The sequence below is a fragment of the Gracilinanus agilis genome, chromosome 3 (genome assembly GCF_016433145.1).
Source record: "Gracilinanus agilis isolate LMUSP501 chromosome 3, AgileGrace, whole genome shotgun sequence".
In the NCBI taxonomy this organism is placed as follows: Eukaryota; Metazoa; Chordata; class Mammalia; order Didelphimorphia; family Didelphidae; genus Gracilinanus; species Gracilinanus agilis.
Genome location: NC_058132.1, coordinates 396,689,293 through 396,705,085, shown reverse-complemented (window position 1 = coordinate 396,705,085; position 15,793 = coordinate 396,689,293). Strand labels below are relative to the sequence as shown.

The window sequence follows — 15,793 nt, the reverse complement described above, 5'->3', positions numbered from 1 at the left end:
GGAAAATGATAAATGTTGGAAGGGATGTGGAAAAATTGCAACACTAATACACTATTGGTGGAGCTATCAGCTGAGATACCACCATTCTGGAGAGCAATTTGGAACCATGCATAAAGGTCAATTAAATTGTGTATACCCTTTGACTCAGCAATACCACTACAAGGTCTGTATTTCAAAGAGATCAAAGAAAGAGGAAACAGACTTACTTGTACAAAATTATTAATAGCAGATCTTTTTTGTGTGGCATTCAAGAATTAGAAAGAAGAAATGTCCATCAGTAGGGGAATGCCAGAACAAGTTCTGATACATTTTTGTAATGAAATACTATTGTGTCATAAAAAATGACAAACAGGACTATTATAAAAAAACAAAACAAAACTGGAAAGACTTATATGAAGTGAAGTGAGTAGAACCAGGAGAAAAGGGTACACACTAATAGCAATAATGTATGATGACCAACTGTGAAGGCTCACCTATTATTAGCAATGCCAGGTTCCAAGATAGTTCTAGATTCACAACAACAAAAAAAAGGCTATCTACTGTCATAGAAGGAATTTATTAGTTTGAATGCAGACTGAAACATACTATTTTTCACTTTATTTCCTTAATCAGTTTTTTCTTATGTAAGCAGCATGTGTCTTCTCTCGCAACATGATGATCATGGAAATATGTATTGCATGATAACATTTCTATAACCTGTGTCATATTACCTGCTATGTTGGGGAGGGAAGAGGAGAAGGATGAATGGAAGGAGCACACATGAATCACAAAATGTCAAAAATTATTATTAATAATTGTATCTATGTGCAATCTGGAAAATAAAATTAAATTAAAAATTAAAAGCAAAAAAATCAATCTAGTCTCTCAGAACCACAAGATCTAAGTACTGGAAGAGGTCTAAGAAGACATCTAATCTAGGTGAGACCTGAGAAAGGATTCCTTACCATATAGATGTTCATTGTCTTCGCTTAAAGAGCTCAGATAATAGGGGAACCCCTTGAAGCAACACATTCTATTTTTGGATACTTTTAATTCTCAGAAGAGACAGAAAGAACACTAATTTTCATAAATTCAAATCCATCCTCAGACAAGTCCTAGTTGTATGACCAGTGTCAAATTACAATCCTGTTTGCCTCAGTTTTCTAATTTGTAAAATGCTAGAGAAAGAAATGGCAACCACTCCAGTATCTTTGCCAGGGAAACCTCACACTGTCTGCCACACTCTGTACTGAATGTAGGTGATACAAAGGAAAAATTTGTGGAGCAGTAACTGCCTTCAAAGAACTTATCATTGAATGAGGGATAAGCATACATGCATGTGCATGTATGTGCATAATATAGTATTCCAAAGATGGACACCAGTGTGAAAAAGATGAAGAACTAATTCTTTCCACACCACAGATTTCCCATGAGGTAGTCCAAGAGTTTAATCTTCCTTTTTGTGATTGCCTCTACCCTGACCTCCTTATCCCTATCAGGGACTGGAGTCTTGCTTGAGGCTCTCATGATCTAAGGAGAGATAGTGGTTAGAACAATGAACTCATTTTCCAGGATAAAATGATTCTACATTCCATACAGATCACTTTTTTATTTAAAAATTTCTTATTTTAATTTTAAATTTCAAATTCTCTCCCTCCCTAACATTTTTTAGCTCTTTATATTTTTACATAGTCACTTGCTTTTTCTAATTACTCCTTTGCTTGGCACTGGCTAAGTATATAGACAGGTGATATACATCATTCATTCATTTGCAAATGAATAAGTGAAAAGCATCTTTTAATGACAATCCAGAGGAATTGATGAGAAAGCACACTATTCACATTCAGAGAAAGAACTATGGGAGCAGAAATTCAGAAGAAAAACATATGATTGATCACATATTTCAGTAGAGATATGATTAGGGTTTTGATATTAAAAGATCACTCTATTTCAATTATGAATAACATGGAAATGGATTTTAAACAATGATACATGTATAACGCAGTGGAATTTCTTGTTAGCTCTGGGAGGGAAAAAGGGAGGGGGTAGTGAATCATAAATCATGTAACCATGAAAAAATATTCTCAATTTTAAAAAAGCATCTCTTAAACCCTTACTATGTGCAAAGCATTTTGCTAAGTGCTAGGGATAACCATGGAAAAAATATCATCTTTGCCCTCAAAGAGCTTACATTCTAATGGGGGAAAGCAGCACCCAAATGGAAGAAGTAGCTAGTGAAAGGCATTTTGATTCAGAAACTTACAGAGATGGAACAATAGATTAATACTCCAGCCATCAAAATAGGAAAGTTTACTTGACCTTGATTCATGGTTTCAAAACAGACCATTGGGAGGCAAACAAGGAAAAGGGTGCTGTATTTTTCCAGCTAATACTTTACTTCCTCTATTTGCCCCCTCTGGCTGGCACCAATTTAGCATACAGACCTACAATATATAGCATTCACACATTCACAAATGAATGAATTAAAATACAATTATAATGCATTTTATATTCCAAGCACTCTGTTAAAGTGAAGAATACAAATACAAAAGCAAAGGTCCTTGCCCTCAAAGGGCTTACATTCTAGTGGGAGAAATAGCATTCAAAGAGAAGAGGTGGCCAGGGAAGATAATTTTGCTCAGATTATTATAGGGGTGATGGGTATGACAGGGAAGTAGATTTCATCTTATAACATTAAAAAAGTTGATTTTGATAATCGTCAATGGATGCAGGACAGGAGAGAGGGCAGAGCAAAGAAAGGGAATGAGAGCACCATATAGGTTGCTGTCAAGTCTTTGGAGAAGATGAGTAGAGAACAGAGAGTAAAGAAAAGGTTGGTGTCTAGGGCTTTCCAAAAATAGTTGTCAGGTAAAAGGAAATCTCCAAGAGGAACAGTGGGGTCCCAGAGTGGAAGTTTCTCAGGGATACTGAGATGTTTGTAGAAGCTATGGAGATGGTTGGAAAAGTGCTTTCAAGACACCATATACAAATTATACATTATAACACTTATATAGATATAGAAGCAGGAAAAAAGATTCCTGCATTTGTAGGCAGAGATAAAACAAAGGCAAAGAGAGATTTGTGGCACATTCATCAGTTTCAGCATCTTTTGTGGGAGAAGTAGTTCACCACAGACCTCTGGAAGATTCCTTTTAATTAGTGGAGCAGCAAGCAAGGCTGACTCCAGCTGTGCCCACAATCACTGATAGTCCAGATTCAAGTGTCTATTATTGTGCTGAGTACCTTTCTCCAAGCTCCATCACAAGTTCTGAAGATTCCCCCCAAAAGACCCCTCTCAAAAATTCAATGTAGATTCTTCCTTGTGGCAGATAGTTGTTTTGTTGCAGTTATTCAAAAGTTCCCACTGCTATGTAAATACCATCCCATAGCTTAAAAATCACAATAATTAAGGAAGCTAGGTGGTCCAGTGGATAAAATGCTGAACCTGGAATCAGAAGAACTTGAGTTCAAATCCAGACTCAAACACTTACTAGCTGTGTGTGACTCTGGTCAAGTCACTTAACATCTCCTAATCTCTGTTTCCCCATCTATATTATAGAGACTACAATATCAACTACTTCAGGGGGTTGTTGTGAGGATAAGATAAGACATTTATTTAATACAAGACAAATATTACATAATATTTATAAAGTACTTTTCAAACTTTTCTGAGTGCTGTATAAATGCTAGGCATTTTTATTATAGGTATAATCCCTTACAGGGCTAGAAATGGAATGCTATTCCAAGTATGATGATTCCTAGCAAAAATTTCATCACTTTTACCCAACCTGGGAGGTGACAGTATGGATACTCTATTATAAATATTATTTCTTCTTTTCTGCTTCACCTCTTCCTCCTAATTTTTCCCTTTTTATTTCTGCTCCCCTTACTCCTTCTGCTCTTTTTCCTTCTCCTTTCTTCTCCTCCTCCATTATTATTTTCAGCAATGGGCACAAATCTTTCCAAGAACAGGAGAAGGAAAAGAAAAAGAGATGGCTCCTCACAGCTATGACAATAGAAATATCAAGTCATAGGAGATGATGCAATTGAGTGTCTAGAAGCTCCCAATAGCCCTAGCACGAGACCCAGTGGCACCATAGCCATTCCAGCTAAGACTTCCTTTCCTTATGGAATGGAGTTGTACCAATAAAGACATTACCACATCACTGGATCTGCCACCAGAATAGCCAGCCTTAAATCCTGAACCTAATGTTTACTAGCTTAATCACCTTGTGCAAGTCACTTCTCTCTGGAACTTACTTTCTTTATCTGGAAAGGTGATTTGGTCTTGGTAATCTCCAAACACCTTTCCCTTAATCCAATAAACTTCTCTGGAGGGAGTTTGCAGGAAATAATTAACATACAGTGGAGTTGAGTGGGTTCTGGAAGAGGCTAGTAGGACATCCCCTATTGATAATGGAAATATTTGTTTCTATTATGGAATGAAAGGGCAGCTAGATGGCCCAGTGGGGATAGAGTGCTGGGCCTGAAGCCAAGAAGTTCATCTTTCTAGGTTCAAATCTGGCCTCAGAAACTAGCTGTGTGAGCATGGACAAGTCATTTAACCCTGTTTACCTCAACTTTCCAATCTATAAAATGAGCTGGAGAAGGAAATGGTAAGCCTTTTCAGGATCTTTACCAAAGAAATTCTAAATGGGATTACAAAGAGTTAGATGCAACTAAGAAATGACTGAACAATGACAATAAAAACAGAATGAAAGGTCACTGCAGATTGATGCATACTAATAATAACTGAGATTTTACATGTTCTAAATTTTAAAAAGCATTTTCCTCCTAATAATACTAAAAAGCGGGTGATTTTAGTATTTTAAAATGTCAGTTTTGCAGATGAAAAGTTTAGGGAAGTTAAAGAAGTATGGATTTAGAACCTAAATCTCAATAAGAAATTCAGAATACTGTCCATCATACTATACTGCACTATGCTATAGTAAGGGCTGATGTAAAACATAACTTTTAAATTACTTTTCCAGACTCACACAGCTAAGGACCATGCAAGGCTGAATTTTTTTTTTAAATTTTAAACCCTTAACTTCTGTGTATTGACTTATAGGTGGAAGATTGGTAAGGGTAGGCAATGGGGGTCAAGTGACTTGCCCAGGGTCACACAGCTGGGAAATGTCTGAGGCCGGATTTGAACTTAGGACCTCCTGTCTCTAGGCCTGGCTTTCAATCCACTGAGCTACCCAGCTGCCCCCAAAACATAACTTTTAGAGCTTCAAAGGCCCAAGGAATCTCTTAACAAGGACAAGATTTGTTTTTTTGTTTGTTTGGTTGGTTTTTTTTGCAGGGATTGGTAATAGGGACATTAGTGGGAATAAATCTGTGAACTCGGAATGAGTAATTCATTTTGTTTCAAGCCTCTCTTTTGATTAAGTAGCTATTATATAATAAGAAGATAAGCACTTGATTGAGGCTGTTTGGCAACAAAGTGTGTATCCCTCCATTCTGGCAAGCAAAGATGAACAACATGTAGCAGATGGTATGTGTGTCCCCCAAATTTGGTAAACCACTAATGAACACTTGTTAATGACATTAGGAAAAATAAAGTTATGCTTGGTAGTTTCCATACATCATAAATTTAATTAATATATCACCAATCAGAACTTATGAATGCCTTAGTCAGAACTATAAAAACCCACTAGAGAATCCAGAACATTTCTGGGAGGCTCCCCAAAATGATTCTTATATTCCAAACTCAGGGATTCAAGCATCCCATTTTCACTTGAGAATAAAGCATATCAATGGAGACTAGCCAGAATGGCACTTTGGAAGGAAACAGATGGTCTTTGACTAGGCAAAGAAGGAACCTCTTTATGAGCACTGGTTTAGATATTCCTAGTGGGACCTTTTGGAATCAGGGGGATAATTTGTTCCTAAAGAGCCTGGTTGTTGAATTGTTGAAAAGATAATTATGATAATATGCATTGATGAGTATAAGCCTGATTTCGTATTTCCATTTTTACTAGTCAATAAATGGAGGAGTAAATTAGTTTGTTGTATGAACCATATGTTACAGGGAAGAGAGACACATCAGTTAGTAGTAAAATTTGAGTCAAGAAATGGGGTATGAATCACAAGAAAGTAGCTGATGAACTTCCAGGAAGTGCTGAAGGCCCTTATTGGGTAAAAAAAGATACCAACTAAGGACTAAGTTAATCTTTCTGGGAGATCACATACTCAAAACTCAATTTATACAAGATTAGATGCTTTCTTCATTACCTTAGTATAAAATGATGATAGAAGTGAGCCAGCACTCATTGTATGTGACCTGTTTAACCATCTCTATAGAATAGTTCAAGAATTTATCTTGATAATTCATTATATAGGTTGATCCTACTTAATATTAATTGTTTTGTTTAAACATGACTTCAAGGGAAATAATGTTTCAGAAGACAGTAAGTTCCTTATCAACAAAGCTAAGGGAGCTCATCTTCCCAGGAAACCAAAATCTGGACTATAAAAACCTAAATAAGGTAGAACTGGTTGAATATATTACTAGTTCTGACATGTGGATATCCATTGTACCAAGTAAGTATTTAGGAGGTTTGTGGCTTGCCATCGTAGAAATATGGGATAGAAGTAGGAGGGAAGGTAGATGTCTTGAAAATAAAATGTAAAAGTATTAGCAGACTACAAAGGTGAAGATTACCAAGGCTAAATCAGTGTTGGTAAACCTTTTAGAGACTGAGTGCCCAAACTGCAATCCTCACTCCACATGTGAAGCTTTGGGCTTCTGCACATTGGGCTGCTGGGCAGAGGGATGGATCATGTGAGAAATATCCTCAGGCATGTGTGGAGAGAGGAAGGGAACAGCCCTCTCTGGCACTCGTGCTATAGGTTCACCAACATGGGCTAAATCATTGCTCCAATGAACCTCTAGTTTAAAGCCTAGTAAGAATTAAAATTCTCGGATAGATTTGGGTATTTTTTAAGGGAAGAAAAAAAAATAGATGCTTTCTAGCCAAATAAGTAGTTGTTATATATCTTCTTATTATATATCTATCTTCCCAGAGGATCATATAAATGGGAAAGTATGGAACTCAAGCATATATTATGTGAGTATTGAGAAGGACTGAGAAGAAAGGTGAGAAGTAAAAGGTGAGAAGTAAAAACCTAGGTGTTCAGAAAACTCTAATTCTACTTCAAGAAACTAGAAGAGCAGGGAACTGAAACAATAACTTTGACCTCAGACAAGTTGAAGGCTTTTAAACTTTTAGGGGGAGATTTTTTTTCCTCTGTAAGATCTTTAAGGAATGGGTGATTGATAAGTGGTGCTGTTCACAACAAAGACTCAGCCTAAGACCCAGGGGCACAAACTGTGCTAATCTCCAGGGATTGGCTGAAAAGACCAGTTTTGGATGGGGCTTAATTTGAACAGAATAACAACATTATTACAAAATGATTCTTAGTGGTCTTATTTGAGAAAGAACCTCAATATCCAGTGCCTTATCCTGCCAGACGGTCATCAGAATCTTCCTAAGACAATTCAAATGGAAGCAATTCAGTTTCCTGGCACGATGTCGGTATATAGTCCAGGTTTCCTGGGCATACAACAATGAGGTCAGAACTAGAGCTCTGTAGACCTTCAGTATGGAAGACAGCCTAATACCTCTTTCCCATATTTTTCTTCAGAACCTCCCAAACACTGAGCTATCTCTGGCAATGTGTGCCGCCTCTACCTCATCAACTATGTGGACAAGCCTAGAAAGTGTACTGAACTGTGATGGGCTGGCCACTTTGTTTGAATGCCAAAAAACATTTGTTTAAAAGACTATGGAAAACTCATACAAGACTAGTGCTCACACAGGCATCAGAACGAGTGATTCAAGTCTCTAAAAGTCTCTCTGAAGAACTTTGGTTCTTCAATTGTGAGATGTAGGAGGCACTGGCACACAATCCAGCATGGTGTATATTCATCAAAAATGAAGCTGTGCTCTATGAGGAAAACAGAATTGAAGTAGCTCAAAAGAGATGTGAGTTTTGCAAATTTAGTTACACCTCCATCCCAAATGTTCATATGGGCTATTCATGTCTGACTTCCAGTAGATCTTTTCTGGGTTCAAGTCGTTTCTAGCAACCACAGTCAAACACATTATACCTTGATCTCAACATCTTGATGTTACTATGGTTCTCTTTGACTATGGAGGTTAACAATTATAAAATGATACAGTACCTTCCTATTTTTACCTAGGTCACATTAGCAAGCTTGTTTCTGTCTTATATGTAGTAATAGTTTATTTTCTTAAATGGAATTAAATTAAAAGATGTCGCTTGTGAATCTTTGGAATACCACAAGAAGTACATAGCAAAGTCTGAATGAGACAGTGTATTTGTCTGTTTGTAACAGGATCTCCTGACAACAACAGGTAAAGGGGATTGGGGCTAAAAGTCAGAAACATTTAATGTAAAAGGTGGACTTTCAGATAAGAATGAACAATGTATACCTAAGAAAGGTAATAATTCAATTACACAACTGGAGGCCACCAAGACAATTAACTAGAACACAGACTTGCATTCATACTTTTATTCCCAGCCACTAATCAGAATGGGAGTGGCTAGGTGTCTCAATGGATAGAGTGCTGGACCTGAGTTCAAATTTGATCTCAGACACTTATTAGCTGTGTGATCTGGGCAAGTCACTTAATTCTGTTTGCCTCAATTCCTCACTTGTAAAATGAACTGGAGAAGGAAATGTCAAATCACTCTAGTACCTTTGCCAAGAAAATTTCAAAAGGGGACACGAAGATTTGGCACAAATGAAATAACTGAACAACAACTAATTAGAATAAGGCTCCAAATGTGAGAGAAATGTAACTGCCTGAATTGGGATTGATCTCTATAATCCTACTAAAGGAAAATGATTTGAAACAGGAAGAATTGTCAAACAGGAGAGGGTAAATGATAAACTTCAGAGTAAGGGAACCAAAGAGTAGAGACCTCCGCCAATGCTAGGCTAAGGGTCATTGCCTTAGTTGAAAGAGCGTAGTAGGTCTCTAGGTGAAGAGAGCAGAGTACCATCAAACTGAGCCAAGATGAAGAAAGTCTGCAGTTGTACATCAAAAAGCAAAGGCCAAACAATAATACATGTATAACCCAAATCAAATTGCTTGCCAGCTCCAGGAAGAGGGACATAAAGGAGAAAGGAAGACAATTTGGATCATATAACGTGAAAACTTATATGGGAATTTGTTATTACATGTAATTGTTCAAATGACATAAATAAATAAATGAAGAGCAAAGCTAAGAAGTCTAGTGAATTGGCTCAACCAGCAGGGAATATGTTATCTGAAAAGAGCCCAGTGGCAGTTGTTATCCAGTTCCCAAACTGACTGTCCTAGGCTGGAAGCAGTTGTCCTATAACACAGCAACCTGTCCAATCTAGAAGCAGCTTCCCAAAGGTCAGATAACTTACAAAGTCCAATCCAACATCAATCCTACAGTTGAATGACCTATACTGAGTCCATTCAGCAGTTATTTCCACCAGCTGAGTAAACTAATTGGTCTAGATCAGACTGATCAATTCAGTGAAGACAATATAGAAATGTATAACAAAAAACTGGAAAGATGGAACAGAAGCTGAGGGCTACAGATATAGACCTGGGAATCACCTACAAAGGGGGAGGGAACAATAAAGGAGCTTGCCAAAGAAGATAAAAGAAAAAAAAGATGGCCAATGACAACTAGAGAAGAAGTTTCTTTCTAGTGGAGCATCTCAGAGATCCATGCTTTGTCCTGTACTTTTAAAATGTGCTTTTTATTGCTGATGTGGATGAAGGCCTAAAAAGTATTCATGTTACCTTTTCAGATCACATAAAGCAAGATCTAATGACAGTCAATATTTTAAAAGATTTAAAATTTTAGAACAAGAGATCAAATATAAAAAGATGAAAATTGATAGGGGCAAATGTAAAGACATACATTTGGGCTCATAAATGTCATTTCCCAAATATAAAACAACAGTTTATATGAAAAAGATCTAGGGAATTGTAAACTCAAAAAGAGTCACCAAAGAAGAAAAGAATGTCAAGAGAAAATCATTAACAGTCAAATACCCAACAAAAGATCAAGAATTAATTCTTAATAAATTGAGAAGATACTAGGATCAAATAGTCACTGAATTTGAAATCTGGAAGAACCTTTAGTGTCCAATTAGTCTAACTGTAATATGAAAGGAATCCTTACTAATATACCTAACAAATGGACAATTTATACTTAAGAATCTCTATCATCTCTCAAGGAAGCCCATTCCACTGTTGTATGTGAAATTTGTCAAAAATATAAACTGAGGGAAGTTTCTCCAAGCAAGATATTTATTAAGAGGGGGATGCCACCTGATAATAAAGGTTCAATGACTTGCCTCCATTTAGGTCAAAGATCCTGAGCTGAAGATAACAACTTATATAAGCACAGAACAAAAACCATATTCTTGGTTACAAGATTGGCAGCACCATGGGGCTGGAAATTGTGATTAGTCATGTTAAAGAAAGTGGATGTTAAATACAAGTGGAATGAAGACCACCTCTAAGGAATGCTTTTGGAATTCTGTAGGTCCCAGTTACATCTTGAGGTTGCCCAGGTATGTAGGTATAGATTATAGAAACAGGGACCCAGATATGTAGATGAAATGGAGCTTGGGAGATTATATCAGACCATCCTTTTGACTACTAGAGATGGGAGAAGGTCAGTCTAGTTTCTCCAGGATGACACACAAATTTTATAGGAAATGCTATATTAATGCTTTATCTGAGTGCTGAGAACAGAATTTTTCTTTAACAGATATTGTGGGAAAGCCTGAGCCTTTGGTATCTAACTTCAGAGGGCAAGGACAGTGAACTTTTCCAATATGAGCTTCTTTATTTAGAGTTTGAAAAAAGGCTTTAGATTTTTTTACAAAGAATATAGAATATAGTTACAGGATAAAATAACTTAGTTTTATTAAGTATTTATTTTTACATATTTACATTTTACTTAAAAGTACATATTTATTTAAAAAAATTTATAATGTATTTTATATAAAACATATTATATATAAGATATATTATATTTATATATAAGTATATAATAATAAATATTTATTCATATTAGACAGTTTGAATTATTAGGAAGTTTTTTCTAAAGTCATATTTAAATTTGCTTTTTTGTAACATCTACCAGCTATCCCTTGATTCTGTCCTCTGGGGCTAAATGAAATAAGTTTGAGCCCTGCTCCATGTGGCGGTCATTCGAATTACTTGACTCTTACCACATGCCCCCTGAGTCTTCTCTTCTTCTTCTAAATATATACCTAATTACTTCAATCAATTCTCATATGGCATTGGTCTTAAGGCCCTTTACCAATCTGGTTATCCATCTCTGGACACTATTCAGCTCATCAATGTCCTTTTTAAACCAAAGACAATATTCCAGATGAGGTTTTGTGATAGAAGAATAAGACTATCTTTTCCCTATTTCTGGAAGCTATATCCTTAATGCAACTCAAAATTATATTAGCTTCATTTTTCTTTTTTTCTTGCTCCCCCACCACAACATATGTAACATGGAAATGTTTTGCATGACTTCATATGTATAATGAGTATCATATTTCTTGCCTTCTCAATGGATGAGAACAGGGGTACAGGGAAGGAGAGAATTTGGAACTGAAAACAAAAATTAAAAATATTTTTAAAAGATAATATTAGCTTCTTTGCCATATCACAATGCTGACTCATATCAAGTTTACCATCCACTAAAACCCCAGATCTTTATCTATGTTTCTCCTATCTTATACTTGTGAAGTTATTTTTTTGTATATTTCTGTATCCAAGAATAAGACTATCTTTATAACTTTATATTTCATCTTATTTGATAGAGCCTATTGATAGGCTCTAACCTATTAAAATTCTTTTGGATCCTGATTCTGTTATCCAACATGTTAGTTATTCCTCATACATTTTTGGTATCTGAAAAGTTTATGAGTATCTATGCTTATTTCCAAATAAATGATAAAATTATTAAATAGCACAGAGCCAAGCACAGATCTCTGGGTTAGGGACTTCCTGGCACATTGACATTGAACCATTAATTCTTTGAATTTGACCATCTGATCAGTTCTGACACTCTTTGGTTGCTGAGTTTTCTAATCCATCTTCTCCACAAAAATAGGATTAAATAGAGCAAATAGGAAGTAACATGATTTAGTAGTAATTTCAGAAGAAATGGTTTTGATAGAATTTGGTGGACTAAAAGCAGATTGAAAGCTGCTGTGCACTGAATGGGTAGTTAGGAAAAGGGAATAGAGATTGTGCAGACTACTCTCCTTTGGAGTTTAACAATGAAAAAGAGAAAATAGATGGTTTAAGATGTGGGAGAGGAGAGATGGAGGAACTGATGTAGATAACTTTGGATTTCTCAGTGAAGAAGAAGGTAGGGTTATTAGCTAAAGGGGTAAGATGATTGTGGAGATGGATGATTGCAGCGAAAGGATATATAACTCTCCTTCACCTGCTATCACAAAGAAATTAGGAATAAATATGAAATTATACTCCTAGAAACTGTATGGAATCTTCATTATACAAGTAAGTTGTATTCCTCTGACACAAAGAGTAGGCACACATAAATAGAGTAGAAATATAAGAAGAAATATAAGCAAGGGAAAATGATAAGGAAACAACAGATGATGGCTATGTTTTTTTAAAAAATTGAAAAAAATCTATCCTATGCAAGAGTGTATTTTTTGCTTCTACATATTGCTCATTCTTAAAAGAAATGGTTTTACATTTATCTGAATTTATTAATGGGTTAACATCCTTTTTCCAGAAGACACTGAACATATTTTGTAGGATATCAGGAATTTGTCACTTTTTTTTAGATTTAAATCACTAAAAAGACTGTTTTTGTTCTCTTTAAATGCTGACCACATTCACCACAATCTATATTCCAGTAAAAAAGAAATGCAGCCACAACCTTTATCAGATCTTTGTTACTTCAGTGCTGATTGAATGTCTTGAAAGATTGGGAACAAAAATCCAGATCTTTTAGCTATGGAATTAGCATTAATCAAGAAAATTAAGAAAGTATATTCATAGCTAAGGAGCAAAGTTACAAATTACAAATTCCTGAAATATATGAATATAATCTTATGACAAGTAATGCAAATGCATTTCCTCTCTAAATATGACAGCAGATTTTCATTGTGATTTTGATCTTGAACAAAATTAGCATTCTTTCAGGTGGATAGGATGAAGCAATTAAGCATACAGAATCCATTTTAGACAATAATGATTTGTGAAAGACATTTGTTATTCTCTGTTATGGATGTCATGGATGATTCAGATCTTAAATCTATACCACATCTTTCCTTGACATGAATGAAAGGTTAGCCAAGGGAATTCACCAGTGATTACTTGAACAATGTGGACACTTTTACTTTCTAGCTCCTAATTCCCTCCCTGTTGGAATTAAGAAATATTCCCACTGGGAATGAAACTACTATCCTGTTAAAATTATTTTTTGGAATTGACAGACTTCTAAATTATTAGTTGCTATTATTCACTTTGGTGAAAATTGGCTATAAGGATGTTTTCTAATAACGACTGGTTAGATATGTGGCACAACACAGGTAAAGAGGAATAACAGAGAAGTGTTAAGAGAGACCTAGGTGAAAGGGTACTGTGGGGGGAGTTGAGGGAGTACAGCTCGAGGGTGGGACTACAAGGTGAGAGAGAGTCATTGTTTCTTGGAAAAAGAAAATAGCAAGGTACATAAAAGAATTTTCATCTTCCATATAGTTTTGTTAAAGGTTTGTACTGTAAAAAATCTTACTATTGAAGGAAGATAAATTAGCATTTATATAGCAATTACCATGTGCCAGGTGCTATGCCAAGAACTTTTATAAATATTATCCCATTTGATTCTTACACCAACTTTATGAGACAGGTACCATTATATTATCCCTATTTTATAGTTGAGAAAACAGAGACAGAGAGAGTTTAAATGAATTGTCTGGGGTCACACTGCTAGTATATTTCTGAGGCTAGATTTGAACTCAGGTCTTCCTGACTTGTCTATGGTAAAGTTTTGCGTCATCAGAATAGAATGACCTGGAATTCTGTTAATTGTGCTGCAGAGAATGCTTGGGAGACATCCATCATCAGGGCTTCCTAATTACCTGAAGTTCCAGGTCATTGATTTCTGTTGAATAATTAATGATTTTGAATAATCAAGAAAAGATTAAATTGATTTTTTAAGCTTTTGCTTTTATCCCTTTTTGCGTGTCATTGTCTCCTTTATGGTGGTCTAGTGAAGCTTGTGATTCCTTTCTCATGTTAATGCTTCTAAATGCCCAAAATAAAATATACAAGGGAGCTAATTTATGTATATACAAGTTCATCAGCCCCAAGTTAGGAAGCCCTGGCTTAAATAATTAAAAAATAATTCTTCCAGAGGCCAGAGATGATAAACACATTATACAAAGACTTGTCCAAGGTCAGACAGGTAGTAAGTGCCAGAGCCAAGAGTCCTCATGTCCTTTAGAATCCACGTCCATCTTTCTATCCATTCTACCCTGCGTTCTAGCTCTTATAACGTTACTTCTCTCAACAGGTTAAATAAGAAAATATCAAAATTCCTTTAAAATCTTTCCTAATTAACAGTGAACACCCATTAAAGTCAATAACTCCATAGACTCATAGTCTCTTAGAGTAAGAAGGTACATTAAAGGTCATCTAGGGCAACAGCCTTCAATCTACTCAAATTATCTTCTAGAAACTAGCTCTAGAAAACAACAGGAAGGTGAGGAGAAATGTTAAATGAGGAAATCAATCAAAGAAAATTACCTTATTCTCTTATCTTCAACTTTCTTCAAATATTCATCCCTCTTTAACACTCCCAGGATCATTTCCTTCTCATGCTCCAACAGAAATGATAGATTGATAATCTCTGTGTTCTTAGACATGGTATTTCTGCAGTAACCCCTGCAGCAAGTGTCTGGATAGGCACAAGATGACTGACTTCTGTAACTCTGAAGGATTTTTTAAAAAATTACATTGATGGGAGAGTCTACGGAGGCAGTCAATTAACGATGAATTGTATTCTTTATGAAGTCTGTACAAAGGTGAAGGCATGTTTTCTCAGTACAGCAAGGGGAAGAAAAGGAAATCCATTAGGATTACTTCCTGAGAAACTCATTTTTCCCTTTAATTGATGAACCACAAAGTCTTTGCCACACTTCTTAGGCTATAGCTGAATTCTATCACTGAGATCCAAATGTAAATCTTTCAGCACAGGTATAGTTCAAGAATTTGAGTCGCAGTGTCCAAATCCTAAAAGAACTGAAAAGGGGGTAGGGAAGAGAAAGAATATGACAGTTATTTGGGGCACCATATAAAAACATCTAATTTTTGTTTAAAATTTTTGCATCAATATTCATTAGGGAAACTGGTCTATAGCTTTCTTTCTGTTTTCACTCTCCATGGTTTAAGTTACAAAATCACATTTGTGTCACAAAATACCCACTTTTTGAAATAGCGGTGTGTCTGGATCAGAAACAAAAATCTTTGAGTCTGCTAACCAAAAGGGCCTAGAGTTCTAGGGAGAAGTTGAGGATAGAGATATGGTTTTGGAAGTCTCCTGAATAGAGGCAATAATTGAAATCAAGCAGCTTATAATCTAATGAGAAGATAAGACTCACATAGGTAGCAATAATACACAGAATTGTATTTCTTGATCTTAACTCCAAAGAAATGTTACATTTACAGATAAATATGATTTTTTTATGTGAACATTCTTAGAGTGAAGGGATAAAATAAAGATTTAT

At 35.7% G+C, this 15,793-nt stretch overlaps 1 protein-coding gene across 1 annotated transcript in view; it reads right to left on the bottom strand.

Annotated features, from left to right (window-relative positions):
* Positions 1-14,932, bottom strand: part of SYTL5 (synaptotagmin like 5) — a 126,668-nt gene extending 111,736 nt beyond the window's left edge. Inside the window, exon 1 of the mRNA XM_044669218.1 lies at positions 14,814-14,932. Within this exon, the coding sequence (XP_044525153.1) occupies positions 14,814-14,932 (119 nt within the window). The remainder of the gene's footprint in view (positions 1-14,813) is intronic.
* Positions 14,933-15,793: the final 861 nt, after the last annotated feature.